Raw genomic sequence first — 27,596 nt, forward strand, 5'->3', positions numbered from 1 at the left:
CCGTGTGTGTCTCTGGCTCACCTTTAGGACTCAGGGCCCATCTGGGTCCCACGAGTGCCCCCGGGTGCCGGAGAAGGCGGGGAGGGCCTGTGGCCTCAGCAAGCCTGGAAATTATCCTGTTAGGGGTTGCCTCGCCTCCCAAAAGATATGCTGAAGTCCCAACCCCCAGAAGCTATGAAATGGGGTCTTTGCAGGTGTGATTGGTCAAGATGGGCACACGCTGGACTGGGCTGGGCTGCAGTCCGATGACCGGGGTCCTTATAAGAAGAGGGGAGTCTGGACGCAGACCCGCAGGGAGAAGAGGGCCGTGCGAGGACACAGGCGGGCGGGAGCGAGGCGGCCGTGAGCCCTCAGGCAGAGGCAGCCCTGCCCACACCTCAACCCTGGACTCCTGGCCCCCAGAACTGGGAAAGGATAAACTTTCCCTCTTGTAAGCCCCCCAGCCTAGGGTGCTTGGTTACAGCTGCCCCCCACCCCGGGACACTCGGAATCCCCAGGATCCTGCGGCCTGCGTGGAGGCCTGGATGCAGACGACACTCCCCAGTGCCTTTGCAGCCCGGTGCGGACACGCCGTGAAATTCTGAGTAGAGAGCACGTCACGCTGAGCAGCCCTGGGTGGGGTGGGGGTGACCCGAGCTGCCCCCACGTGTTCCCCCTTTCGCTGATCACGGGGTTCCCACCTAAAGCTGCTCCCCAGCCGAGTCTGAGCTGCAGCCTGAACCCCACTCCTGACCCAGGGCCCCTGCACAGCTGCCGCCCGCATCCGTCCCGACCCCACTCACCCTGCTTGCCTCTCCTAGGCTGTCCTTTCCCGCGGAGCCCCCTCTGGGACTGCAGCTCCCTGAGCTCGCCCTCCGTGCGCTGAGCCCTCAAGGCAGGAGCTGGCCTCTGGTCTGCGGGTGGAGCCCGGTTCACGGACGGACGTGCCCGTGACCTGTTGCTGGATGAGCAGGGTGTGGCGGTGCGAGCCCCACACGGAGTCTCCCCCGCAGCAACCGGAGGTTTCTCCCCCCCGGGGCGGGGGTCTCGGCACGAGGGTGGACTCCCTGGAGGGTAGCGGGGAGACCCCGAGGGTTTCAGCATCTGGGGCAAGTTGGGAGCGCGGGGAGACGCCCAGAGGACCAGGGGAGAAGAAAGCTCAGAGTCGGGACACATTTTGAGAGAAAATGAACAGGGAGTGGACAGAGCGGGGCGGGGGCGGGGGGCGATGGCAGCACCCACACCCCCAGAAGCGATGAGGAATGAGGGGACACGGAGCTGGCACAGGCGGACACCCCAAAACTGGCAAACAAGATCGTGATGAGCCGCTGACGTGGTCAGTAGCCCTGCCCACCAGAGAGAGAATGCAAGCCACGATTGCAAGGGCCGTGTGTATGATTTTGAATCTTCTAGTAGTTGCATTTAAAAGAAAAGTAAGAGGGACTTCCCTGGTGGTCCAGTAGCTAAGACTCCACGCTCCCAATGCAGGGGGCCCAGGCTGGATCCCTGGTCAGGGAACTAGATCCCGCATGCCGCGACTAAAGATCCTGCGCGCAGCCAACCAAATAAATAAATATAAAAAAAAATAAGAGACGAGATTAGTTTTGATAACATATCTTAGTGAACCCGATATATGTGAAATGTGTCCATCTCAACATGTGATCAATATATAATTCTATAAGCGAGCTGTCATATCCTTTCTGTGGGCTCAGTGTTGGAAATCCCGTGTATCTCTCACTCTGAGGACGCGTCTTACCTCGAACCGGCCGCACCGCAGGTGCCCGATGGCCACACGTGTTGCGCCCGCTGTCACCATCCCCCAGGGCCATTTGAACGCCCCCTCTTCAACGGGCTGACAGGGAGGGGCTCTGGCGGAACTCAAGGCTACAGCAGAGCATCTTTTGCTCCCAGGAAGCCCAGCAGACCAGGCCCCATCCTCAACGTCACACCTATGTTCGCCCACCAGCCCACCCTCTGTCCCGCAGCCCTGCGGACCTTCCTTCCTGGACTTCTGCCCTCCTCCCTGTGCCCTCGCTGGCCCCTCGGCTTGTCCCTCACTGTGCCACCAATTCCTGCATCTTCCCACCCCCCGCCCCCGTCCTAGACACAGCATTTTACAGCTAAAACTGCCCCCATCCCGAGCGGAGCCTCGGGCCCTGACCCCAGCCCCCCTCACACCCCCCACGCGCTCACAGAGGGGGTGGGTCCACCCCAGGCGCTGGCCCCAGAGCCTGACGCCTCCGCGCACCCGTCCTATCACCTCTTTCCAGAAAGTTCTCCCTCATCAATAAATGAGAATAGAAATGGCCCATATGGAAATATTGTCAAAACCACTGATTAAGTTTTACACAACAAGTGCGAGAGCAAACGAAAAGGTTTTAACTTTTTAATTTAAGGAACGAGGAATCTGATATAATTTCAATTTGTGATGAGATAAGATGTCCTCAAGTCTGTGTTTCGATTGGATTTTACATCCTCGCGGACTCTGCGAAGTGTCAGCTGCAGGCGAAGGTGCGGGGAATGCTCGTTATTAACAGCGTAACGGGCTGGGCGTTCACGCCATCGCCTTCATCGGCATCTCCTGGGCCCACCTGAGAGACCTCGTTAGCGCAGAGCCTGGAACTCCGGCCTGGGACGGGAGGGCTTGGGGAGGCACCTAGGTGGACCCGCAGAGGGGCTCTCAGGACCTGCCCCGGCCACCTGGGCACAGGCCGCTGCTAAGGGGGGAGGTAGGGGGTGGAGGCCCAGGGTAGGGGGAGCCCAGAAATCAGAGCTCCTGACTTGGGGGTGGATGGGAGCCGAAGCACCCTGGGGGGTGGGGGGAGGTCCCAGTTTGCAGAGGCAGCGCGCAGAACGGCGGGGTCTGCAGCGCAAGCCTGGTAGGAGGAGGGGCTGGGAGCCCTGTCCTCTGGCTGTACCCCTCCCAGGGGGTTGGGGGCCTGCTGGGCCGAGGGTATGCAACCACCCCGAGCTCACGTCCACCACCCACTGCACAGCTCCGGGTACACGGGCTCCAGAATGCCGTGACCTGATCGCACGGCCCCAACGCCCCCTTTGGGGCTTCATGAGCCCCCAACCACTTGTGTGCACGCCCCTGGGCCTACCCCGCGTCCACCACGGGCAGGGAGGTCCCTCCCAGGGCAGGACAGGCCCCCAGTGGGAAGCGAACGGGGAGGCCTGCGGGCCCTGGGGAGGCCCCTCCCCTGAGCAGGCCCAGCTCGACCCCTGGGCGCCCTCTGTGATTCGGCTATGAAGGCACAGCCAGCCCTGGGGTCAGTGGCCCAGGAGGGACCTGGTGGGTGGGAGGAAGCCGGGTCACTCCTCGATGTGTCACGTAGAGACCTGGGCAGCCCTTTCTTTCCGGGACCCCGAGAGATGCTGGGATGTGAAGACATAAGACCACACAGAGCTTCTGTTTGTGGGGCGACTGTGGCTCCCGCCCGCGCTCAGCCAAACGGGGCTCCTCCCCTGGGGAGCTCCCAAACGGGAGGGGGCCCTCGCTGGGGGAGTCCAGGCTCTGCTCCCCGCACCTCCCAGACGGAGGCCAATGACACCAAAACCCAGGCCCCGCCCATGCCCCTGCTTCCCGGGGGGCCAACCCCTGCGTCCCCATCCCGGTGGCCCCCCTCTGCCAGCTCTGCCCAGCCAAGGACAGCCCTGCTGTCCCCTCCTCCTCCTGCATCTGTCCTTTGTGCTGTGTGACCCAGGGAAGGCCCTTGCCCTCTCTGGGCCTCAACACTTTCCTCTGGGAAAGGAGGGGAGTTGGCTGGGGTGTGGGCACAGGGAGCTCAGGTGCCATCCATGGGAAGGGCCAGGCCAGCCTCAGTTGTCACAGACCGAGACTACTAACCTGTGCACACCCCCTGGCCTCCCCCCAGGCCCTGGCTGAGGGGGGAGGCTGGGACCAGCCAGTGGGGGATGCAGGGGTGAAGGAGGCAGGTGGGGACACCCCCCGGGGTCTCACAATTACTTACAGCCGCTGGGGCCTCATGTGCCCGCTAATCCCCTGCTCCTGGCCAGGGGCCGTGTCAGATGGGGGTCGCCTAAGGGAGCCCCTCTCTCTGACGCTCTGGGGGTGGGGGCCCACAGGCTGTGCAGACCCCTGCACAGGTGCGGGGTTGACAGCAGGTGGAAACTGAGGCCGGGGACGGGGTCGCGGCATCCCGCGGGCCAACCTCCCTCTGGGCCTGGGAGGCAGGGCCACCAGCTTTGAGATGTCCCAGAAAGCCCCGGAGCTCTTGAACCCCTTCCTGCATCCTTCCCGTCTCTCTCAGGTCCAAGCGGGGTGGGAGGGGCCTGCTGTGTGCCCTCCCACACCCCGTGGGCGCTCTGCCCACCTGAGCCCACGTACTTCTCCAGCCCCAGTGGGCCCCAACCACAGCAGGTCTGCGCCCGGCCCGGGGTTCAGGCAGGCTCTGTCCCCGGGGTCTATGGACACCCAGCAGCATCACTATTCCCCTTCCCAGATGAGAAAACTCGAGGCCGGAAAGGCCAGCCGAGTGGTCCAGCGTCACAGCTTGAGATGCAGTTTTCATTCATTCACTCAGTCACTCACCGGACAGTGTGCTGAGCTCCACCGCGTGCCAGGCCCCGTCCCGCGAGCTGGGGACACAGCCCAGCTCCCTGACTGGGGGACGTGGAGTATCCGTCTCCGAAGACAAAACCCCAAAATTCCGAAGGTGACCTCCAAGTGCTGCAAGCGGCCCGGGCGACGGGCCATCCGGGGCTCAGGGGAGCGTCTCCGAGGACAGGCCTGTCTAAGGAGCCAGGCTTGTGGACGGCGGGGTTCCAGGCGGAGGAGCTGCGAGGGCAGGGCCTGCGGCACGTCTTCCTGGACCGCGGCGGGCCGCAGAGCAGAGGCAGCAGTGGGAGGCCAGGGTGGAGGGACGGCGGGAAGCCGGCCAGCTTCCCCGGGGCAGCCAGGAGCCCCTGCTGGGTCACCCCCCACCCTGAGTTCCCAACGGCCCAGACCCTCCACACAGCCAGGTCTTAGTCCGAGGGTCGCCTCTGCCCTGAACGTCCTTCAGTTCAGGCCCCAGGCCCTCGGGGCTGCGGGGTGTGTGTGGGCGTGAGGGGCGCTGCCCAGGGAACGGCCCTCCCTGACCCACCTCCCCGCCCCGGACCCCGTCCACGGATGGGAACATGGTTCCGCTGGGCCATGTCTGGGGAAAGGCCCTGATACGTATTAAGCACCACCTGTGCGCACAGGCGGGATCTCAAAGCCCCAGGAACCACTCAGCAGACAGGGGCTTGCGTCCGGCTGGGCCCCCACTCGGTGCTGTGCCCTGCCGTGCCCGGCACCCCTCTGGGGTGTGGACCCCCTTGCAGTTGTCAGGGTCCCTGGGGTGGGTGAGCACTGGCTGATTCTCTTCCAAGTTGGGGGGCAGCAGTGAAGCCAGGCCCCACCTGTATCCTCAAGGGTGGTCCCAGGGTCCCTCCTGCCCTGCCCCCTGGCTGAATGGACGTTGCACGACCTGGTAACTTCCCTGCCCCTGAGGACACCTCCGTGCTTGTCCTGCCGTGACCGGGTTGTACGGGGCGTGAAGGCACTGGGCCCCCGGTGGACAGCAAGGACACCCTGCTGGCGGCTTGGGGCCTGGGGACGTGACCACCGGAAGGGGCTCTGCTACCCTAAGCCCACCCAGCACCCCCGGGACGGCCTCTGGGGTCCCAGGGAGCAGCCGTGATGGAGGGCAGCATGTGTGTCCCCAGCAGGACCAGCCCCAGTTGCCCACAGCCTAATGAGCTGGATAATACACGGTCGGTGGAATCCTCCCTGCCCTGTCTTAAAGATGCCTCGCACACCCCAGCCCACCCGGGCTCCCAGGACCACGTGGAGGGCGCAGCCCTGGGAGTGCTGGAGGCGGCCTCATGCTCCAGTCCCAGGCCACAGCTAACTTGCTGTGTGGCTCCAAGGGGGTTGCCTTGCCTCTCTGAGCCTCAGTTTCCTTATCAGTAAAATGGAGCTCCTTTCCTTAGTGGCCCTCTGCTGCCCCCTGGTGGTGAAGAGGCCACATTGCCGCAGGTCCCAGGTGGGGCATGCCTGGAAGGGCAGCGTAGGGGGCGCCGGGGTCTCAGCTAAAGGGTCAGGCAGGCTGGTCCAGGCCGCCCTCCACAGCCCTCCTCCTAACACGCAAGTCCCACCAGGGCCTCTGCTCAGAACCGCCTGAGGAAGGAAGCCAAGCTGCCCCACCTGGCCAAGTCCCTGCACGGTCCAGGCCCCACTGACCACGCAGGGCCACCCATCTCCCTCTATCACCCCACCCTCCGGGGGGGGCTCACTGTGATGGAGGGCAGCAGACAGTTTCTGAGCTCCTCCACCATCACTGCTGGTCCAGACACAGCCACGTGACCCCATCAACCTCACAGGCAACAAGCAACCCACCGGTCACCAAAGGCTCAGAGAGGGCAGGGCCCTAGCCCAAGGCCACACAGCCGAGCAGCACAGACATGACTGTGAATCCATCTCCACGCCAGGCAGCTGCCCTCCTTGCCCCAGATCACATCCTGACCTCAAGTTCCAAAAATCCCCACCTGAGCCCCTCCAACACCCAGTAAAGAAAGCAGGAGTAGTGAGAGGTCCTGGGGCCCAACACACTCGGCCAGGACCTCCCAGCTCTGTCCCTAGCAGGACCCACAGGTCAGGACCCGGCCTGGCACCCGGTGGGGAGGACTGGCACTTCGCCATCGCTGAGGGTCCAACGGGACCACCATGAAGGGCTCTGCAGTGCAGACAGCACAGGAAGACACAGCTACAGCCGCCGTACACAGGTGAGGAAGCTGGCGCCCGGAGGGGAGGTTACTCTGCAGGTCTCCCGAGGGTGGGGGGCAGCGCTGCTGAGGACTCAGGGCTGGGCCGCAAGGAGACTCTGCTCCCTCAGTCCTTCCCTGCACGGCTGTGGGCCCCCACCAGAAGTCGGGAAGGGCGGTGGGCCCCATTCCCTTGCTGGATGCCAGGAACTCGGTCCCAGGGTCCAGCTGGCCTCCGTCCTAAAGGTCAAAGTCACAGATCTTGACTGCGATCCCCACATGGGGGTAGGGCCAGCACCGACTGCAGCTTCCACAGACCCGCCCTGTCCCAGTTCCTGTAAGGCTCATGTCCAGCCTGTCCATGCAGCCAGGTCAGGAACGGCTAAAATGCCCGTGTCAGAGGGCCCGAGCCAAGCCCAGAGGGTCAGCGTCTTCTCAAGGCCATGGGCACATCCACGCTGGTGCAGAAATGGAACATGGCCAAGACCCCTGGGCTGCCCAGGAGCACGTGACCACATGGGAGAGGGAACCCAGGCCACATGGTCAGTTTCTTTATTGAGGCTGCTCAGACCCCACAGAGAGGGCGGTGCAGGTCCCACCACCCACGTTCCTACCCCACCCGCGTGAGGGTCCTGGAGCCCCACCAGGCAGCTACTCGGGGGTCCTGCTTCTGCTCTTCGGGGACCAGATGCTGGACAAGCGGAACCTGGGCTTCTTCCTCTGCTCCCCACCACTCCTCTGCAGGTCTGGGGGACAGACACAGATGGGTCACTCGCCCACCTGGTGGCCAGTGCCCTGCGGCCTTCCCTGCCACCCACAGAGCCTCCCAGGCCCCAGCAGAGCCCAACCCTCTGCCCTCCCCGGGGGAACCACCGTGCGCCTGCCCTTAGAGTGTCCACTGGGCTGGGCACGGCTGGAGAGCAAAGCAGTCCCCTCACCCCGACCACAGGGCCATCCGTGCTTCTTGGATCCCTCAAGCGATGGGGAACTCACTCCCCTAGGGTGAGCCTGCCATGTGGGTCCCAGCACCCACTCCTACAGGAGGCCCAACTCCCCCGGGGTCCAGCCCAGCCCCGACCTCCCACGCCACCCAGTCACCCATCTTCCGGATCATGTTCTGCAGGATCTCGTCCTCCTGCTGCTCCCTGAAAGAGAACGGCCGTGAGGACCACGCCCGCGGTGGGCCTGAGCCCACCCAACACCGGGGCACCTGCCCTCTCACCCGCCCATAAGCCACACACTGGCACCACCCTCTCCCCTCCCAGGGCAGGTGCCTGGCCCCTCGGGGCCCAGCCCCTCAGCAGTGGCCTGGGGACAGGAGGGGCCTGGGTGCACAAGAGGCCTCATCGGGGGAGAAACTCGAATACAGGCTGCAGGGCAGGGCCTGCCCTCGGCCTCTGGCCCCACCTGCAAGGTTTACGTGGCGGGAATCCCCCTCCCGATGGGCTCCGCCCTCCCCTGGGCCCCAAGGCCCTGCCCTCCCCTGGGCTCCACCCTCACCTGAGCCGGTCCTCATCCAAGAGGTCGATGATGTCACTGCGGTCATTGACGGTGTTCACGTACTGGTTCAGCAGGTCCTGCTCCCGCTGCCGGTCCTGGGGGGACTTCAGAGCCTCTGCAGGGACAGCTGGCATCAGCCGGAGCCCTGCTGTCCCCACGCTGCTCAGGGACAAAGTGACCCCACTCCCCAAGGGTCAGGCTCCTCCACTGGAAGAGGGGGTGGGGTCTTGGGGCCTATGGTGGGCTCTTGGCAACGCCGGTTGAATGAATAAGTGAATGTATGAATAAATGAGTGAATGAATGAATGAGTAAATGAACAGCCGTATCAGAGACTGGGCACTCACTACCCACCCCCTGCACACATTAACTCAGTCCTCACAACAGCTGAAGGAGGCGGCGCTAGAACTGCCCCCACTTTGCAGGGATGAAACCCAAGCACAGAGAGGTTGAGTGACTCAGCCAAGGACACACAGCCAGGAAGTGGAGGAGCTGAAACTCCACCGCGGCTCGAGAGAGTGTGCCATGATCGCCTCCTCCTGGCAGCCACCCGTGAGAGGGACTTGGAAAGCCGCACCCGTACCCGCCTCCTGGGACTGAGCCCCCCTCACACTCCCTCCCACCTCCGCTGGCCTGGGCTCCACGCTGGGTGCGGGGGACGCACCCGGCTTGGCCATCAGCCGGCGCAGCTCCCCCTCGATGTCCAGCTGCTGCTCCTCCAGGCGCTGGTCCCTGGCCCTGCCGCGGTGACACGGATGTGAGCCCGGCCCGGCCACTGGCCTCCCCGCGCCGGACAGGCCCATGCGGGGAGGAGCACCTTCCGGAGGCCTCAGGGGAACCACTCACCTGTGCGTCAGCTCAGACTCCAGCCTCAGCAGGAGCTGCTTCTCGTGGACGAGCCGGAGCCAGGCCACCATGAGGGCGTCCTCAGAGGCGCCTGCGGAGAGGGGCTGCTGGGCAAGGGGCGGGCGGGCCTGCGCGGGGGCGGGGCCCGGCCCCAGGGTGGAGCCGGCAGAGGGGTTTGCGGAGAGGGTCCGCCCGGGGCTCACCCTCCTTGGCCGCACGCAGGCGCTTCTCCAGCTCCACACCCCGGAGCTCCAGGGCATCCAGCTGCCTCTCGATGTCCTGCACCTGCCGCTGGATCTCCTCCTGGGGCACGTAGTCAGGGTGCAGCTGGGGATGAGGGCGTGGTGAGGGGGGTGGGGGCGGGGGGCCCCCCGGGGCTGAGCCCCTCACCCACCTGCACCCTAGCCTACTCACCCTGACCGGGGAGGGCACTGACTCGCCAGGCGGAACAGGGATGCCGGCCGGGCCCGAGGGCCTCCCTGGAGAAGGGGCAGGACAGGCCTCTTCAGGCACCAGGCCCAACATGACCCAGGCGTGGTCTGGAAGGGGGCCCGACCACCCACCCAGCCCCATCCTCCCGGGACACCCCCTGCACCCCGGCTTCCCTGCTGCACCCAGCAGGCCCCTGGGCAGCCCCGGCTGCTGTCCAAAGGGCGAGAGCTCACAGACAGACCCAGGCCCCGTCCCCGAAGTCCCTGTGTCCACCTGGGCCCCTGCCCTCCTCCAGGTCAGCAGCATCGGACACCCTTCCCACCAGCTGCCCGGAGCAAATGCTCCATCGTCGCCGAGCGCCTGCGGACTCCGGCACCAGGCGGCAGGTGAGGCCTCTACTTGGTCCACTGTCCCTACCCTGAAAGGGCCCGGGGCGCAGCCTCCGCCAGGTCGCCCCCAGGCTCGTCCTCCCTCCATTCTAGGCTCCGTGGGCTCCTATATATCCTCCAAATCCCCGCCGGGCACATCCTCCTAGAGGAGCCCCCTTCATCTGCACCCCAAGGAGGAACCGGGCGGCGTGCCTGGGCTGACCTGGTTCACCCTGGGGAGGGGCTTTCTCCTCCTTCTTCCGGCTCCAGGCAGGGGCTTCCTTCCCCGAGGGCTCCGGCTGAAGCCAGCTGCCAGAAACGTCTAGGCTGGCAGGGACCGCCAGCTTCCTGCGGCGGGATGGGGACTGGAAGGGGGAGGGGGATGCAGCTGCCCACGGGTGGGGGACAGAGTCACATGTCAGGTCAGCAGGCCCGGCGCCCTCCCCCCACTGCTTCCCTGAGCTGGGCCCCCCCAGAGGGGCACCAACATGGGGGTCAGCCCTCACAGCCACATCCTGCCCGACGGGAGGGGTCAGGTCCACGGGCGGGGGAAGGGGCAGAATCCTGACCCTCAACAGCACATGGGGAAACGAGCCCAGTAGGTTGGTGACCTGTGCAAGGACGGCTGAGTGCTAAGAACAGACACGCACAGTCACGCACGTGCACAGGCATGCACACACGCATTACACATACATACCCACCCGCCAGGACCACCAGCTCCCCTGGCCAAGCAGGGCCACTGCCCCCAAGGAGAGGACCACCTAGACCCGGGCTGTCTGGCTGGAGACGGCCAGGGGGCTTCTGTCTGGCATTACCTAGGAGGCTAGACCCGGCCGGGCCTGGTGTCCTGTCCGCTCGCACAGGGGTCAGGGTGATGCGGACACCCCCCTCGGAGCTCCCAGAGACCTTCTGGGGTGCATGACCCGCCCTCGGCTCTCCCAGGACCTGAGGCTCCTTCAGCTCCAGAGCCCTGAATGGAAGGCAAGAGGTCAGGGGAGGGGGGACAGGCTGCCCAGCACCCCGGTGCAGACAAGCCTGGGGGACGCATGCCGGCCCGAAGGAGGGGCCTCGTGGCTCACGTCCCTGACTCTCCCACCTCCTGGAGCACAGGTGCATGTTGACAGATGCACCTACATCACAGGTGTGAGCATATGTTCAGGTACCCACAGCCGATGCACACATGGGCACCGGCCCCACCCCTACCTGGGACCCCGAGCATGCGTGACGGACCCCCGCGGGGCACACACAGGGCAGCCGCCACGCACAGCGGACCCGGACCAACATGGGCTCAGTCACCTGTGTGACCCCAGCGGCTGTGACCTCATCCACGGAAGGCTGCAGTGGCCTTCTCTCCCTCTCCATCCTAACTGAGCTTTCTGGGGGGGCTGTCCCCTCCCCACAGCGAATGGGGGTCCCAGCCCAGCACCAGGGTCAGGCCTGGTGGGTGCACACCAGTGAACGTGCTCGCATTCCCCAGGGCCTCCAGACTGGTTCAGAGCGAGGATACCGAGGGTCCTGATGGACCCTCCCTGACTTGCAAGTCCAGTTACACGAGGGCGCTTGGCCTGGGCCACTCAGGCCGGCAGGAGCTGGTTTCTGCTTCTACAGCTGACACGCACGGCGAGATGTGCACACAGCCCTGCTGTGGATGTCAGTTGGTGGGTGTGTGTGTGTGCTGTCACTCACCTGCAAGCACGTGTGAAGCGCCTACTGTGTGCCAGGCCCTGTGCTTGCCCCGGACATAGGCTCCTGTGTGTACAAACCCACGGCACGGGCATAGGTCCAGCGCCCAGCAGACCACCCACCGCTCACCTCTCAGCGGGGCTTTTCTTCTCCACGGGCTTCAGGCGGGCCCTCCATCCTGCCGGCCCGTCCTCCTGGCCCTCCTGGGGGCTGGCACTCGGGCCTGGGTGGGGGTGAGGGAGGGTGGTCTGCTGGGAAAGGCTGCACCTCCCCCACCCCTTCTTCCTGCTGCCATCCCACCCTCAGGTACCCCTGTGGCCAACCTGGCTCCCGGGAAGGAGCCACTGGCTGAGCTGGGGACAGGACTCCACCCTGTGCTGTGTGTGCCTGGGAGATTCAATTCACTGCCCCTCTCTGGGCCCCAACTTCCCCTGCTGCCAAACAGGCAAGGGTATGGCGGTGAGCCCCAGGGATGCAGACCGGCTGTGTGTGGGGCGGTGATGACCTGCAGGCCTCCTTGGCACAGGGGAGAGTGGCCTCCAGGCTGGAGGCTCAGCCACGGGAAAGAGTGGGAAGAATGCTTTGCGTGCTGCGTGCTGCCAGCTCAGTGATACCACGGGTGCCCCTAAGAGACAGCCCCAGCACCCAGAAAGGACCAACTCTGTAGTTCCGCAGAAAGTGTCCAAAACAGCCCAGGGCCCAAGGCCAGGGCAGTCAGGGGGGCTTCAGGGCCTTCAGAGCACAGGGCCACCGTCGCCAGGACAGGGCAGTGACGACGGACGCACATGGACAGCGGCGGCAAACGCCGCAGGAGAGGGGGGACTCCACAGAGTGCGGCAAAGCGGGAGGGCAGCACGCATGGGCACCGGCCCCACCCCTACCGGGCGCCGTCACCAGGGAACAGCAGCGCGGCAGGGGCCGGGCCACGGGGCATCCGGCAGGCGGGTGATGGTGACACAGGGTGACGCATCCCCAGGCGGGACCCCGGGAGCCAGACTGTGCGACAGCAAACCGCAGGCCGGGGAGCAGAGCGGCCGCAACGCATGGCGACAGCCTGGGTGCAGTGACCCCAGCTCCGCCCGTGACGTGGGGGCCCTTACCCTCGGCCCGCGGGGCCTCCGGCTTCAGCCTGGAGCCAGCACCCGCCCCGACGGCCCCTGAGGGTGCAGCCGAGGCTTTCCTGCCCGCCTGGGGCGGCGCGGACACCAGCGAGATGCTGCCTGCACTCCGGGGGGCCGGCGGCACGGTCCTCGCAGCGGCGCTAAGGGCCTGCGGAGACGCCGACTGTGGACGCGTGGCTGCTGGACTTGCTCCTGGCCCTTCGGACCTGGGATGGGAGTTGGGCGCAGGGCCGGTGGCGAGGGAGGGCCTGTGGGTGAGGGCGCAGGTGTCGGGCATGGCTGCATCCGGAAGCCCCCCCACGACCCCCAGGCAGAAGCCCCTCGGCCTCCGCTGGCAGCTGCTCCCCAGTGCCCACCCTCCCCTCCCGAGAGATGAGGCGGGTTGTAGGCAGACGTCACCCTCCTGTTCAAGCCCAGTATCGGCTGACATTAACACCCCCCCAGACCCACCGCGCCTAGGGCGCTGCCGTGGGATCTGCCCCCCGGGGCCTCCCTCCTCCACCCACCCGCCTGCCCAGGAGCAGCTGGGCCTTCAGCATGGAGGCCGAGCTCCATCCTGAGCCACATCCAGGAGGCCCGCACACGGCCACACTGCGTCCCCCCACGTGCACACGTGCCGGAAGTAAGGCTGTCGACAGGGCCCCCGGGCACCTCCGCGAGCCAGGGCAGCTCCTCCAGGTGCCCCGGGCCCCTTATGCGACCAAGTTCTCTCCCCCTGCTCCTCCCCCATCCCAGGCTGGGCTCCCAGGAGGGGCTGGGCTCCCAGGGGTAGCTGGGCCAGATGCGCCCCAGGGAGCACTCCCGGCAGAGTCCTTACACACCCTCACTCCCGACAGCCTCGGACAGCCCTCAGCGCTGGGGTGGCAGGCGGGCCCGCTGTCCCCCACCCTGTGCCCTCCCTGGGAGCCCCTGGCACCACCCGCTGGCCCGGGGGGTCACAGCATCAGCAGCTCCTAGCCGAGGCAGCGGGCGCAGCCCTGTCGCCAGCCCGGTGTGGAGGCTTGCTGGGCGACTGTAGCAGGGCCAATGGTGTCCCCCCAGATTCCCACCCCCCGGAAGCTCAGGGTGTGACCTGATTTGGAAGCAGGCTCTTGGCAGGTAAAATCAAGTTAGGACGAGGTCATCCTGGACTAGGGAGGCCCTGACACCGAAAACAAGCACGAAAAGGAGAGGACAGACGCACAGAGAGGAGGCCGTGAAGACAGAGGAGACGCGAGTCAAGGGCCGCGGGCGCCCTCAGGAGCTGGAAGAGGCAAAGGGAGCCCCCGCGGGCCTGCAGAGGGAGTGGCCCTGCCCACACCTGGAGCTCCGACTTTGGGCCTCCAGCTCTGTGAAGGAACAAGGTCCGCTGTTCCAGCCACCCAGGCTCGGTGCTGTGTCCAGCAGCCCCAGGACAGCAGCACGGCGACCCGCCTTCACCCCGTCACCCCATCAGCTCCGTGTCCATTGTGCAGAAGGCACGAGGCCCTGGGCAGCCCCACCTGGGGGGCTCGGACCACCCCCGGCCTCAGTTTCCTCATCTGTGAAATGTGTCCTCACATAGGACTGGGTGTGGCCAGGCCCCGGGCGGCAGCGTCACTGCACCCGTGCCCCCAAGCAAGTCAGACCGGCTCTACAGTGTACAGCCGCGTCCCCGTCCTGCCGGCCACCTGGCACTCTGCTCCCTTGTCTACGTCGCCACATTTCCCAGATGAGGACACTGTGGCAGGGCACAAGCAGCCCCGCCGTCACACAGCCCCGCAGGGCCAGAGCCCAGAAGCCCTCCCCAGCCGCCCCAGCCCCTCTGGCCTCCGGGCTCGCACCCCCTGCCCCTCCTTCTCCACCCACCTGCCGGGCGCCTGAGTGCCAGCTGCCCCCAGCTCGTGGAGGGCCTTGCGGAGGAGGCTCAGCACCTGTTCCCTGCTGCCGTCCCTGGAAGGAGCGTCCGCCGCAGCTGGGGCCCCGCCAGCCGGGCCAGCGCAGGGGGCAGCTCCAGGCGTCTGGAAGAACCTCTCCCGGGCCTGCTGCGTCCTGGAGGACGATGGGGTCCAGGCCGGGGCGCTCGCTGGGACCGGAGACGCTGGCCCTGAGCTGAGCTTGGTCTGAGGGGCTGCCCCTCGGGGGGTTACCCGGCCTTGTGGTGTGGCCGGGTGAGAGTCCCGGGCACTCGGGGTCACGGCGGAACGAGGGCTGCCTGCCGGCGACGACCACCCCGTCGGAGAGCTGTTGGTCACGCGAGTGCTGGCCTTGCCACCCACGGGGCCCACCGAGAGCCTGGCCCCGGCTGGGCTCCCCGCGTGGACGTGGGAGCAGGCGGTGGCCGGAGGGTCAGCTGCAGCCGGAGGGTAAACTTTGGCAGTCGGGCTGCCCACCGCGGGCTCCCACGCGGGCGGCCTGGCCTTTGGCCCTGCGTCTCTCTGCCCGCTCGCCTCCTGGGCCTTCTTCGGGGAGCCAGGGGTCTTGGAGTCCATGGACAGGGCTCCAGGCCGCCTGGGGGCCGAGCCCGGCAACGTGGGGCCAGCAGAGGCGGTTCCAGGGTGGTGGTCAGAGCAGACGAAGACGCCGGGCTCTGCTGTGGCCTTGTGGGCCCCCGAGTGCAGCGTGTAGGAGCCCTGCTTACACCTGGGGTAGGCGGGGAAACCGGAGGGGGCTCCAGCCACAGGCGTGTTCCCTCCCGCCTCCCCAGGGCAGGCACACGTGGATCCCGGGTGCCCTCGTGCGGGTGGCAGCTCACTCAACGCACACCTCTTCTCCCAGGCTCCCCCGGGGCCATCAGGGCTGCTCGTCCCATCAGCACGCACACGGGCCCACCTGAAGCAGCTCCGGTGGTACAGCCTCCCATCTGCCAAGTGCCGCTGTACAAGGTGCACGTGCTTCCCGCAGACGCCACAGGTGCTGCTGACAGAGCCAACCGCAGCCTGGCCCTGCCGGGGGAGCCATTGACAGGCCTGCCCCACCTTCCCTCCTCACAGCCGCCCCGTCAGAGATTCCACCGTACAGACGGGAGAGTGTTGGTCCCAGAGGCGGCCCGTGCCCAGGCCGCCGGACTCTGCGTGCAGGGTCTCCAGCCTGGCCCAAGGGCAGGGGGCTGGGGGCTGACTTTGGGGGTCTCCAGAGGCCAGGAGACAGATTCTGGCACCTCCTATTCCCACCCCAAGGTGCAGAAATCCTACCCAATCCCCAGTGCCCCGCCCCAAGTCATCACCCTGTCCCATCTCCACCTCTGAAAAGTGGGGCAACCGTACCTCACTTTCCAGGGCTGGCCTGGGAGTGAAAGACATGCCCACATGCTCTCCTGGCCCTACGGGGTGGGGGGTGGCCTAGGCAAGACACCCGCTCGGGGCCCTACTTGGCCTTCGGGGCCTCCCTGGCCTCGGTTTACCTGTCTGTACAACGGGGATCATATCCTGACCACCACTTGGGGAGCCAGTCCAGGGGGCAGCTGAGGCCGTGTCTGGGACCCGAGGGGACCCCACCCCACCCTGGGCACTGTGGGTTAGGGACACACTCAGGCCCAAGAGCCCCACTCAGTAGAAGCTGGTGGAAAACCCAAGAACCAGAGGGAGGGCGGGCCAGGGTGCTTACAGCCTTCCGCTGGACGGTGGGGTTTGTGCTGACCGGGGACAGCGGCTGCCCCCGGGCTGGGGTGGGCGAAGGCCTGGCAGGTTGGGACGGGGCCTTCTTTCCAGACGGTTCCTCACTGGTGTCCGACAGGGGCCTCTTCACGCCGGCCATGCCCCCAACTGGCACGAGACATACAGGGTCAGGGGCCCCGGCCCCGCATGCTGGCTCTGAAGGACTCTGGGGCCACCCCTGGTCCAGGTTCCCTGGAGGCGCCAGTGCCCAGCCTGGGACCTGGAGCAGGGGGTGGGGATGGGCGGCCCCTGCTCTCTGGGGGCCGGGGAGGGGGGAGGGGTAGCCCCAGTGAGCATCCATTCCCGGCAGGGGCCTGGCCTGCCCCACCTCCTCCCCTCCCCTCAGAGAGCCCTGATCTGAGGTCAGGGAAAAGGCACTTTCTGTTTCTCCACCAAGTAGGGCTCTAAGGCAGGCTGGCCGTGTGCCCAGAGCGATTCCGGGGATTTCTAAGCCCGGGTGAGGCGTGTTGGGCCGGGGCGGGGGGCTGGCCCTCAGCTGCTGGTACACAAAGTGGCTGGAATGATGAAGCCAGGCCGGCCCCTCCCCTGCCCGGCCTGCTCTCAGCCACACCCCGCCAGGGCCAGCTGACCGTCAGCACCACGTGGGGGCCTCTGCGGCAGGGCCTGGGAGCCCACACGGGTCAGCCACGCCGCCCGAGGCAAGAGCTGTGCGCACAGAGAGGGAAAGGCGTGGAGCTGGCTGTCTGCCCGGTGGACAGGGAGGCGGACGGCTGAGCCTGCTCCAGCGGGGGCAATGGGAGGCCTGGGGGCCTGGACCCCGCTTTTCACTTGCAGCTTTTCACTTGCAGCAGGACGTGGAGGAGGTGGCGGCACCTGGCAACCAGGGCAGTGCTGGTGCGGGCTGGGGGGCCGGGCGCGGACCCAAGAGGGAGGGCCATGCAGGCACTCACTGGGGGAGCGCCCGTGGAAGTAGTTGTAGTACTGGGACACGTAGGTCAGGATGCTCAGCCGGTCGGGCACCTTCAGGGCCACCATGTCCTCGGCGTCCAGCAAGGCCGGGATGCCCAGCTGCTCCTCAGCCACACGGAAGGCCTGGGGGGGGCGTGGTCAGCGGGGTGGGCTGGGAGGCCCCTCCCCCGCCTCAGCCAGGCCACCAGCTCCCACCCCACCCCCGGAGGGAAGGTGGGAGAGGCCCGAGGCAACAGAGCCACTTGGAGCCCAGAAAGGTCTGGGTTCAAGGTTCGAGTTCTGCTCGGCCCGCATGGCCTCCCTGGCCTCGGTTTACCCGTCTGTACCACGGAGAGTACAGCCCAATCACAGGATTGAAGGAGCTCTGGGGCCCATCCCGGTGGGTCCTCGGTAACAGCAGCTGAGGCCACGGCCCGGTCCTGAGGGGGCCTTGCCCAGCTCGGGCTATTTGCTCTGGGACTTCGGCCCCAGGTCACCGTGGAGACCCCCTCAATGGCCCCCACACCCGTAAATCTGTACGGCCCTGGCCGACACCGACCTTACAGGTCAGGGGGCAGCTTTCTCCATGGGAGGAGCCTTCCCCAGCCCAGGGGGGACACCTGTGTCCTAGGAGACAAAGCCCAGCAAGGGACACTCACTGGGCAGGGGGTGGGGGTGGGGGTAGGGGTGGGCTCCCCGCCCTGGGGGAGGATGCAGATCTCTGCTGCTGCTTCTTCCCCACCCCTGCCACAGCTGATTCCTCTGCCCCGACTCTGCAGTGGCCTGTGGAGGCTCCTCCCCCCTCCCCTCCTCTCCCTCCCCTCCCTCCCTCCCCCCTCCCCTCCTCTCCCTCCCCTCCCTCCTCCCCCCTCCTCTCCCTCCCTCCCCCCTCCTCCCTCCCCTCCCTCCCCTCCCTCCTCCCCTCCTCCCTCCCCTCCTCTCCTCCCTCCCTCCCGCATCCCCTCCCTCCCCTCCCCTGCCCTGCCAGCCCAGCAGGGCTCCTGCCTTCACACTCTAGCCCTCCCCTAAACTACCACAACCCCCACCTCAATCTTTGTGCCTCTAAGACGAGGCCCCTGGGCTCCCAGACCCGCAGGCCCCAGCAGTGACCACCCCGCCACGCTAGGATCAAAGCCCTCCTATTGCCTCTGACTCCTTCAAAATATCGACTTGGCCAAAAAGTTCGTTCGGGTTTTTCTGTAGGATCTTATAGTAAAACCTGAACGAACTTCTCGGCCAACCCAATATACCCAGAAGCTGGCCACTCCGGCCGCCAGCGCCGGCCCCCTAACCCCACCCTGCTCTCTGCACAGAGCCTGTGGAACCGGAGCGCTCCTATAGCACAGCAGCCTTCAGAGAAGAAGCCAAGTCCCCCCACACCCCAGCCTCCTCTCTCTGTCCCAGCCTCCCCGCCACCCATCCACCCTCTGTCCCAGCCTCCACCCCAGCCACCCGCCCCTCTGCTCCTGCCGCACCCACAAGCTTGGTGCCCTCCAGCCCCAGAGGCTTCACCCCTGCAGCCCCCTCTCCTTGTCTTCACCCAGAGTCCCTGCCCCTCACCACGCCCCCACCCCACCTCTTCCCTGCGGCTCCCGTTCCTGCCCACACGCTAGCCGTGCTCAGCGTGGTCCGACGACCCTGTCACAGTGGACACATCCTACTCGGAGCCATCCACGCGTGGCTAGCGAGTGCCTGAAACGCGAATGTGTCATTTTATTTCATCTCAGTTGAGTTAAATTTAACTTCCACTCGCCAGCGCGGCGGGTGCTGCCCCCAGACTCGCAGACCTGACGGGGGTGGGCATCCTGCTCACGGCTGCACCCCAGCAGGGACCACAACGGAAGCGCAGAGAACATGGGCCAAGTTTCTGGGCATCAGCCCCGTGGGGTCATGGAGCTCATTTTGCAGCAGGGAAGCTGAGGCCGGCTAGGACTTGAACCCAGCCATCCTGAGAGCGGGTCCATCCCAGGACCCACCCGGGGGCCCTGCCGCAGAGCCACCTCTGAGCCTGCTCTGCCTTGGGTGGGAAGGAGGGTCCGGCCCTCCTCTCCCCTCCCCACCGAGAAAAAGAGGGACCAGGAGGCCTGGCTACGAGATCTGGGGCTGTTCTGGGGAGCTGGGATTGCCCAGCTCGGGACAGGCTGTAGAGCCCAGCGGCGAGTGCCCGGCCTCCCCCTGCCCCCCTGTGGGCAGCAGTGACTCCATGGCTACCCCGGGGGAGGTTGTGCCCACTCGGGTCCCTGGGACACGGGCTGGGGACGGCGCAAACCGGGCTGAGAAGGCACTCACCAGTTTGTTGTTCTCGTAAATGTTTTCCTTCCTGAGGGCATCGAAGTTTCTGGAAAATTTAAATACAAGTGTTCAAAGTAGCTCAGGGTCCAAGAAGGGAGGGGCCACAAGGGCCTCAGAGGTCATCTTGCCCAAAGGGGGAAACCGAGGCCAGGGGTGGAGCAGTGAAGGTACGAGGTCACACAACGACCAAGAGGAGGGTAGGGCTGGGCACCAGGCCTCAGGTTCTGGCCCTGCTCTGGGCCCGGGGGTGCCGTCCAGCACCTCCCGAGACCTGGACCCCAACGGCGTTTGGGGGTCGAACGTGCCCACCAGGTGCCCAGCCGTCCTCCCGAGGGGGCAGACCCTCAAGGCTGAGAATATTAGAGCCCCCGGTGCCTCCCACACACACTTGACCATAGGGGTGCAGGGGCCCCAGGCCCGGCCAGAATGGTAGGCCTCCCCGGAGAGGCCAGGAGCACAGCGATCGTTCCGAAAGGAGGAGAAGCCCAGCGCCAGCTCCAGGCTGGTCCCGGCACTCCACACACACGCCCCGCACAGCACACCCGGGAGGACGCTCTGACCGGAAAACACAGCCAGACCCCAGCAGGCGGCCGGCCCAGCGCGGGACGTTCGGCTACGCGGCCCAACGCCTATCGGGTGGGCGGTTAAATACAGATCTGTCTGTCTGTTCATATGCTGGGCGGCAGCCTTGCCGCTTTGGGGTCAACTGGCTTGTTCCGGAAGCCTCGTGGCACAGGAGAGAGCTGGGGGCGGGGCAGGGGGGCCGCATCCCAACTCATCCCGGCCGTCCTGTCTGACCCAGGCGGGCCCCCTCTTCTCTTGAGGCCTCAAGGTCCCCGTCTTAAGAGGGTGACCACAGCTTCTCATGGTGAATTCGAGGGCGCTGGCTCAAGGCCGGGCAGGTGGCAGGCAGAGGGGGGAGGGGAGACCTTGCGGCCACCTGGCCTAGGATGGCCTGGCTCCCAGCCCTGACCGTGCACTGACCCCACCTCCCTGACCCTGCGACACCCCCGGGAGGCCTATTACACAGATGAGCAAACTGAGGCTGGGGCAGCGGCTGCCCCTTGGCCACACATTGGGGGTGGGAGGAGGACAGGGGCTGCGGTTTGCCCACCTCCCGCCTCAGGGGCCCCATCGGCCTCCAGCTGCTGTCCATCAACCTGCCCGGCTCTTTGGGAAACCTCCCAGTTTCCGCCTGGACCACCTCCCAGGTAACGTGTTCCAGATGTGAGACCACCCCAGGAGAACAGAGGGTGCTTTGTGCCCGGGACAGGACAGCGGACAGACCCGTCTGCGGGGGACAAATGACCGGAAGAGTGGGCGGGTGGGCGTGGCAGCCCGACATCCAGGGACGGCCATGGGCACGTGGAGTGGCTGGGCTCCGTCCGCCGCCCCGGGGGCTCTCAGCCGTGCAGGCCCCTCTATCCTCAGCGACTGGGGTCTCGGGAGCGCCTCTCCCTCCCTCCCCCCACCACCCCTTTGAAAGCTCAATCTCTTCTCCAGACCTGCCCAGGGTCACTGACCGAAACGGCCGTGTCCTCAGCAAGATGCCTGGCGCTGGAGGGCAGGATAACAAGGTCTGTTTTGTCTCCAAACAAGAAGGAGAAGGAAGCCCTCTGCCCCCCGCGTTGGCCTCGGTCCCCCAGGGGGCCGCAAGGGCTCCGTCTAGCGATCTGGGGCAGCCAGCTGCCCCCAGCGCCCTCTCCGCCTGCAGACCCAGAGTGAGGGTCTCAGGGCTCAGCGTAAATTGGGGCACCCACGACGCAGTGCCAGCCCCCCTGAGCAGGGTCAAAGGCACGATGGCCAGAGGGTGCAGAACTGCCCTTCCACTCAAGTTCAAGGAACACCACCCTCAGCACCAAAGCCAAGCTGCCTCCCAGGACCCGCAAGGCGCCATGGCTGGGCCGGACTACCCTGGCCAGTCCCAGGACTACCACGCCCCTCCCAGCCTGAGCTCCCCGGGGCCTTGGCTCACTGCTCCCTGTGCCCAGAGCGGCCCTGCCCATCTCCCGAGGCCTGAGCTCACGTCCCCTTGGCAGGGGGTTCCGCCAGCATCAACTTGGTCCCTGAGAGCTGCGGGCCAGAGCTCTGAGGCCAGCAGAGACGGGCGAGGGGTCAGAGCTGCCTCGCAAATCCCTTCTGAGAGCGCCAAGGAGGGGCCCGCCCGTCCCCGTCAGGAAGTCCACAGGACCAGGTTTCCGCCAGCAGGCGACCCCCCGGTGGGATGGGCTGAAGTGTCCCCCAAAAGAGGCCCGATGGAGTCCTAACCCCCACAACCTCAGGACGTGACCTTATTTGGAAACAGGGACTTTACAGAATCAAGTTAAAGTGGGCCCTAATCCAAAATGACTGGTGTCCTCACACACAGGGGAAATGTGGACGCAGAGATGTGCAGAGAGAGAGGACGAGGCAGAGGCCTGGGGAGCAGACAGCGTCTGCACACCCAGGGCGGAGGCCCCAGAAGGAAGCAGCCCTGCTGACACCCGCCCTGGGCTCCTGGACGGAATGGGTGGAAGACTCCTTCTGTCGTCTCAGCTGCCCGTTTGCAGGACCGTGATCAGCAGGCCTCGCGGGCTGACACCTCAGGCTGACCTCAGGGAGGTGGCCGGCTTGCGTTTAAGGCCTTGCGGGATCAAACTGCGTCAGCACCTTCATCCGAGAACCTGCGCACCGGCGGGCGGGGACCCAGGGCACCTGCCCCAGGTAGATCATTTTTTCAGGTGAACTCCTGTATTTAAAATCAGGGATATTCTTGGAATTCCCTGGTGGTCCAGTGGTTAAAACTCCGTGCTTCCACTGCAGGGGGCACGGGTTCGATCCCTGGTCGGGGAACTAAGATCCCACAAGCCGCTTGGTGTGGCCAAAAATAAAAATAAATAAATAAACATCAGGTGTGCTCTGCTCCGGCCCCAAGGTACCTGCCTGGGGCCAGGCACACAGCTGGCACTCTGTGAGTGCTGCCGATGAGGTAGTTTGCCCAGGGCTTGCTGAGCGGGGGGCCTTCGGGGGCATTTGTTTACTTTTTCGGCACCAGCCTAATGAATGAGCTCACTGGGTCTGTGCGCCCTGCCCTGGCCGGCGCCGGGCCTGGCTGAGAGAGCCCGAGGCACGCACGGCCCCTCCCGGCCTGCTTCCCGCCGGCCACAGCTGACCAGGGCTGCTGACCTCCTCCTGCCCCCAACGCCTCGGGGGCTCTTGGGAATGTGTACCCCCTTCCAAATTCCTGGAGAGCTGACCTCACGCTGTTTATTTCCTGGAACTAAATGCAACTACATGGGGGTGGGTGCTGGGACTGGGGGCGGAGTGGGGTGCGGGGGGAGATGACAGAAGCCCAGCCTCTTTTCCAGGCATCCCCAGCACATCTGGAGTTAATCCCACCGGGAAGGGGAGCAGAGAAGGTGAGAGACAGACAGACAGACAGAGAGGCTGAAATACAGATGGAGGGAGACATGGGTACCAAAGTGCCCAGAGATGAGACAGGAGAGCCCAAAGGGCAGAAGTGCGGGGGCGGGGGGGGGGGGAGGCGGGGCTCAGGGACAGAGACACCAAGGCAGACACCCTGCAAGAGGCCAGGGGAGAGGGAGGACAGAGCCAGGGAGGAGTGGACGGAGGAGGTGCCCGAGGCGAGGCGGGGAGGAAAGGTCCCCCCTGCTGTAGGCCTTCCTCAGGCTGGCGCAGACCCCGACCCCGACCCCAGGGCCCAGCCAGGAGGGGTCAGCCTGGGACTGCTGCAGTGGCCTAAGGGGTAGTCATGGGGGTGCTGGGCCCGAGCCCCTTCGCAGCCACAGGCCCTCAGGCCAAGAACAGAGGCCTCTGTCCCCAGGCGGCTTCCTGCTGACCACGAAGCCAGCGTCGGGGGAAGGCCAGCCTGTACCCGGGGCCCAGCCCCCTCTGCTCTGGCCCAGAAAGCAGCTTCTGGGTGCGGGCCTCTGGGGGTGAGTCTCCTGACACCCCACGACGGGTGCGTCTCCAAGAGCAGCCAGGGAGCCACCCTCAACTTGTGGCCCAGCCTGGCGGGGGCCCCAGAGCTGCAGGGAAAGGTCAGGTCACCCCCCACGGGACTGAGGAGTGGGGGAGGCCCAGTGAGTTTACACAGAACCCACTTCCTAAGCCCCGACCCCTCCGCGGCTCCCACAGAGGGCCGGGCTCCAGCACCCCTCCCGCCCCAACGGCCCTGGAGAAGGAAGCCCAGCCCCTGCCTCTGGGAAGGGCTGCGGCCCTGGCCCTGGCGTCTGGCCTGCCCACCCTCCTCCCGCCCTCCCGGCCTCCTGGAGCTTCAGTCCCTCCTGGTCTGGCTAGAGGGGAAGGAACACTCCAGCCCCACAGGTTTACTGCCGGGAGCAGGAAGGCTGTGTTTGTTTTGAGCAGTTCCTGCTCTCACCTGGCTGCTGGGCTGCTCAGGCGGATGTGGTGTCACTGGGGAAACAGACCCTGCGGGCGGGCGGGCACCTCCAGGCCCATCTGAGAAACCTACAGCTATGGGGTGGGCACCTACAGCTCTGGGGTGGGCACCTACAGCTCTGGGGTGGGCCTGGCGGGCCGGCCAGGGGCGGGGATGGGCCGGGCGGATCCCTGGGTGAGCCTGAAACCCGCACACCTGTCCATGTCCCTGGTGGTGTGGGGCAGGGGGGGCGACCACTGCAGGGCGCAGGTAAACTCGCAGATCCCGGTGGACAGAGCCAGCAGGAGGACAGCCAGGCAGCTGGAGCTCCCACCCGGCGGGCTCAGCGCCCAGCTCCTCCTTTCACGGCCGCTCCCCTCCACTGGGGGCCAGGAGGAAACAGGCTCACAGGAGCAGAGAAAGGGAAGGACTTCCTGGTGGCAAAGCTAGGAGACAGGGAGACAGGATGTCCACTTTCCTGCTGCTGGAGGGTCTTCACAGGATGGGGGGGGTGGGGGTGAGTGTCACCGGGTCTGAGCTCGGGGGCTCCCCCGGGAGCACGGCCACCCCACGAGGTTCCTGCGTGTTTCCTCCCCCCTCGCGCAGCACTGGGGGCCGGTGGGGTGGCTCAGGGCTTCTCGGGTGCGACCACCCCTCCCCCAGCCACCAACTTGCCCAGAGGCATCGCCGGGACCAGAGGTGGCGGAGGGGTATCTAAGGCATAGACACAGGCCCGTGACACACATGGGCCCACACGCACGGGATTCGATCAGCCAGTATCTGTGGAGCCCCTTCTGGGCCCCGCCACGTATGGGAGCCTGACTGGCTCTCCGCAAACTGGGCGCCTTAGAATAACAGACATTTATTCTGTCCCTCCCAGCCTGGAGACCAGAAGTCTGACATCAAGGTGTGAGCAGGGCCAAGCTCCCTGTGGAAGCTCAGGGGCAGACTGTGTTCCTTGTCCCTCCCAGCCTCTGGTGGCCTTCCCTGACTGTGGCCACGTGCCTCCATCTCCGCCCCCGTGGCCTCCTCCTCCCCTTGCCTGCTGCTCCCAGGCACCTGCAGAGCCCTCACCTGGCAGCAAGGGCCATACATGCTGGGCCCCAAGCGGACCTCCCTCATCCACAGACCTCCGAGCGCTTGTCACGTGCCAGACGTCGTCCAGGCACCGGGGACACAGCAGTGAACAAAGCAGACAGACGTCCCCACCCTCTGGAGCCGAAAGTCCAGTGGGGGCAGGTGACCAATGACCAAGCCAGCAGTGAGTGCGATACCTCACCGCCGAGTGCGAGGGTGCGGCCGCCTCCTCCCGCGTCCTCCCTGCCCAGCCTTCCCCACCCTCTGGAGCTGCCTGAGCTTCCGTTCCTTTATCTGTTTGCTGTCTGTCTCTGTTCCCAAAGCGTCCCTCCCCGAGGCAGGGGCCAAGGCCACAGTGCTGCGCATACAGCAGGCGCTCAATAATGGTTATGTGAACTGCTGTAAGACACCAGCTTGTGCCAACACGTGGACACACCCACATGTGCACGCCTGTCATCACCCGCGGGCAGTGCGTGCTGGGACAGGTGCACACACACACACACACACACACACACACACACACACACACACGCCTCTAACCCCAGCACAGCTGGGAACAGATGGAAGCTCCCGGGGCTCGGAAAGGCCCCAAATCTCCATTTACACCCACGCGGCGTCCTGAGGTTGCTGGCCTGGCAGAAGGCGGCACCCTCCTTCCCGCCAACGGCAGACTTCTCCTGCTGACCCGGTGCGGGCTGCCTGGGGTCAGCCACCAGCCAGCCTCCCGGGGACCCTGCCTGCCCCAGGCTCCACTGCCAGTCCGTCTCCCAGTCTCCATGACCACGCGCCCCGGCCCCCCACAATCAAAGCTCAGCTTCGGGTGTTCAGAGGGTAAGCGCATGCTGCCCCGATATCTGGCTCTGAGGGCAGCTAAGGCAAATCCGAGGCAGGGAGCAGAGAGGGCTCCCCACGTGGCTCCACAGATGCATTTCACAACCCCAGGCGGGAGGAGGAAAACCCTGCAGGCCTCTTTCTTAAGACTAGCTTCCGCATAGAGGGCGGTGCTTGGGGACAATCCCTGGGGGTACAGCGGACATCTGGGTGCAGGGGAGGAGCCCCATGTGCCAGCCCTGGTTCTGCCTGACATGCTCTGTGTCCTGAACAAGGCTGTCTCCTCTCTGGGCCTCAGTTTCCCCGTCTGTACAGCAAGAGGCCCAAGGGCAGCATTGAGAAGGTGCTGCCTCTGACTGCTCCCAGCCAGAGCCCTCCCTGGCAAACACGCTCCACCTGCCCCTGGTTCCAGCCATGGCTTCTCAGCAGAACACTTTTAACATTTAACAAACAGCATGCTTTTTCCAGGAGGCGTCTTCCAAGGACACCCTTCCTGAGCGTCCATCCGCCCAGCCCAGGCACCCTCCCTGGCAGCTTTACTCATTGTGAATTCTCACGAGGCAGGGGGGCCAGGGCCTCACAGCACAGAGCTGCCCCAGCAAGCCGGGTCCCAGTCCCGGCCAAAGAGCGTCTGCTGAGTGAATAACAGACGGAGCGGGTCCAGGGCGGGGACAAGATCTGGCAACAAGGCAGGGCCAACCTCCCAGCCTTGACCCCTAGACCCTCCTGGGGGGAGACGACCTAGCCCCCTCCCCTCCCCACCTCCCAAAGCTCCCATCTGATGCCCCATCACCCTAGGGTAAGGAGGCCCGGCCAAGGGGACCTGGGGGGTGGGTGTCTCAAACTTCCTGCTCTGCATTGGCCCCTCCCCCACAGTGACCCTGGGCTGCATTCCTAAAGGTGCCGGAACAGGCTGGGGGACGGCCAGTAAGTACCACACAGTAAGACCCGAGTGTCCCCCAGCCCCTGATCTGGTAGGTAGGTCCCAGGACAGTGGGGATCTCAGAGGGCCCAGAATATGCTGGCCCTTTCCCAGGGAGACCGACGGGGAGGGCTGGCTGTGGCCGGAGCCCAGGACGCTGGCCTGAGTCATGGACTGACTAAGCCAGCGGGGGCGGCCGGACGTCCTGGCTCCGGCCCAGCTCCACTTGGTGGCCGGGCAAACTGAGACCCTGCAGGGGCCACGGGGCGGGCGTGCCTGCAGGGTCCGGCTCCGCTCGGCCCCGGAGCGTCCCACCAGGCCCCGGGCCGGGAGCTCTGACCGCGGCCCATTGCCCCGCCTCCCGTCCGAGCAGCCTGGCCTCAGTTTCCCCGCCGGAGGCCGGCGCGCGGGGAGCGGGCGCACTCACATGAGGTCGGGCCGGTGGCGGTGCAGGATGGCGCAGAAGGCCAGGCCGTCGCGGAACGACGTGGTCATGTTGGTGATGCTCACGTCCCGGTAGCCCTCGCACTGCTGCCGGCACCACTGCTGCAGCGCTGTGATGGCCGCCATGAGGGCAGCGGCGTCCGCCCGGCCGGCGCCGAGGCTCCGAAAGCGCTCCCGGGGGCTGCGGCCCGGCCCGAGCCCGGGGCAGACGAGCAGCCCGCCCCAGAGCGCCGGGAGGACTACGAGCCGGCGTGAGCGCGGCGGCAGTCAGCCCGCCAGCCCCTGCCCCCGGCAAGGCCGCGCCTCCGCCACCACAAGGCCCCGCCCTCCAGGCGCCGCTCCTCCCTGCCACGCCCCCGCCACACAAGGCCCCGCCCCATCAGGTCCCACTCCTCCTGGCCAGGCTCCGCCCCGGAAAGGCCCCGCTCCCGAGCCAGGGCCGGCCCAGGC

At 66.0% G+C, this 27,596-nt stretch overlaps 1 protein-coding gene across 9 annotated transcripts; it reads right to left on the minus strand.

The window, feature by feature from the left end:
* Positions 1-2,193: 2,193 nt before the first annotated feature.
* Positions 2,194-27,455, minus strand: MICALL2 (MICAL like 2). 9 transcript variants are annotated; one of them, XM_089895503.1, is made up of 18 exons: positions 27,130-27,455; positions 19,489-19,537; positions 17,202-17,343; positions 16,241-16,398; positions 14,504-15,579; positions 12,656-12,924; positions 12,061-12,180; positions 11,685-11,778; positions 10,688-10,842; positions 10,096-10,260; positions 9,487-9,551; positions 9,276-9,399; positions 9,073-9,163; positions 8,891-8,964; positions 8,230-8,344; positions 7,828-7,874; positions 7,374-7,475; positions 2,194-6,969 (listed from the first exon to the last, which is right to left on the minus strand). In XM_089895503.1, exons 1-17 carry the CDS (start codon positions 27,270-27,272, stop codon positions 7,381-7,383), a joined length of 2,982 nt encoding a protein of 993 aa, XP_089751629.1. In that variant the 5' UTR covers positions 27,273-27,455; the 3' UTR covers positions 2,194-6,969; positions 7,374-7,380. The 9 variants fall into 9 exon arrangements, 8 of the variants coding, with proteins under 8 accessions (XP_089751629.1, XP_089751632.1, XP_089751631.1 ...); XM_089895506.1 differs by lacking the exon at positions 2,194-6,969 and having other exon boundaries at positions 7,266-7,475; positions 14,504-15,277; positions 15,467-15,579; XM_089895505.1 differs by lacking the exon at positions 2,194-6,969 and having other exon boundaries at positions 7,266-7,475; positions 14,504-15,277; positions 15,401-15,579.
* Between the last annotated feature and the right edge of the window lie 141 nt (positions 27,456-27,596).

This window comes from Delphinapterus leucas, chromosome 15 (assembly GCF_059928025.1).
Source record: "Delphinapterus leucas isolate spDelLeu-1000000601 "Yukka" chromosome 15, BTC_Dleu_Yukka2, whole genome shotgun sequence".
Lineage (NCBI taxonomy): Eukaryota > Metazoa > Chordata > Mammalia > Artiodactyla > Monodontidae > Delphinapterus > Delphinapterus leucas.

Coding starts and splice junctions, on each gene's coding strand:
- MICALL2 (XM_089895503.1), bottom strand. CDS start 27,272: ATGGCGGCCATCACAGCGCTGCAGCAGTGGTGCCGGCAGCAGTGCGAG. Junction 19,538..27,129: donor CGCCACCGGCCCGACCTCAT/GTGAGTGCGCCC, acceptor TAAATTTTCCAG/AAACTTCGATGCCCTCAGGA. Junction 10,261..10,687: donor GGCCGGGTCTAGCCTCCTAG/GTAATGCCAGAC, acceptor ACCCGTGGGCAG/CTGCATCCCCCTCCCCCTTC.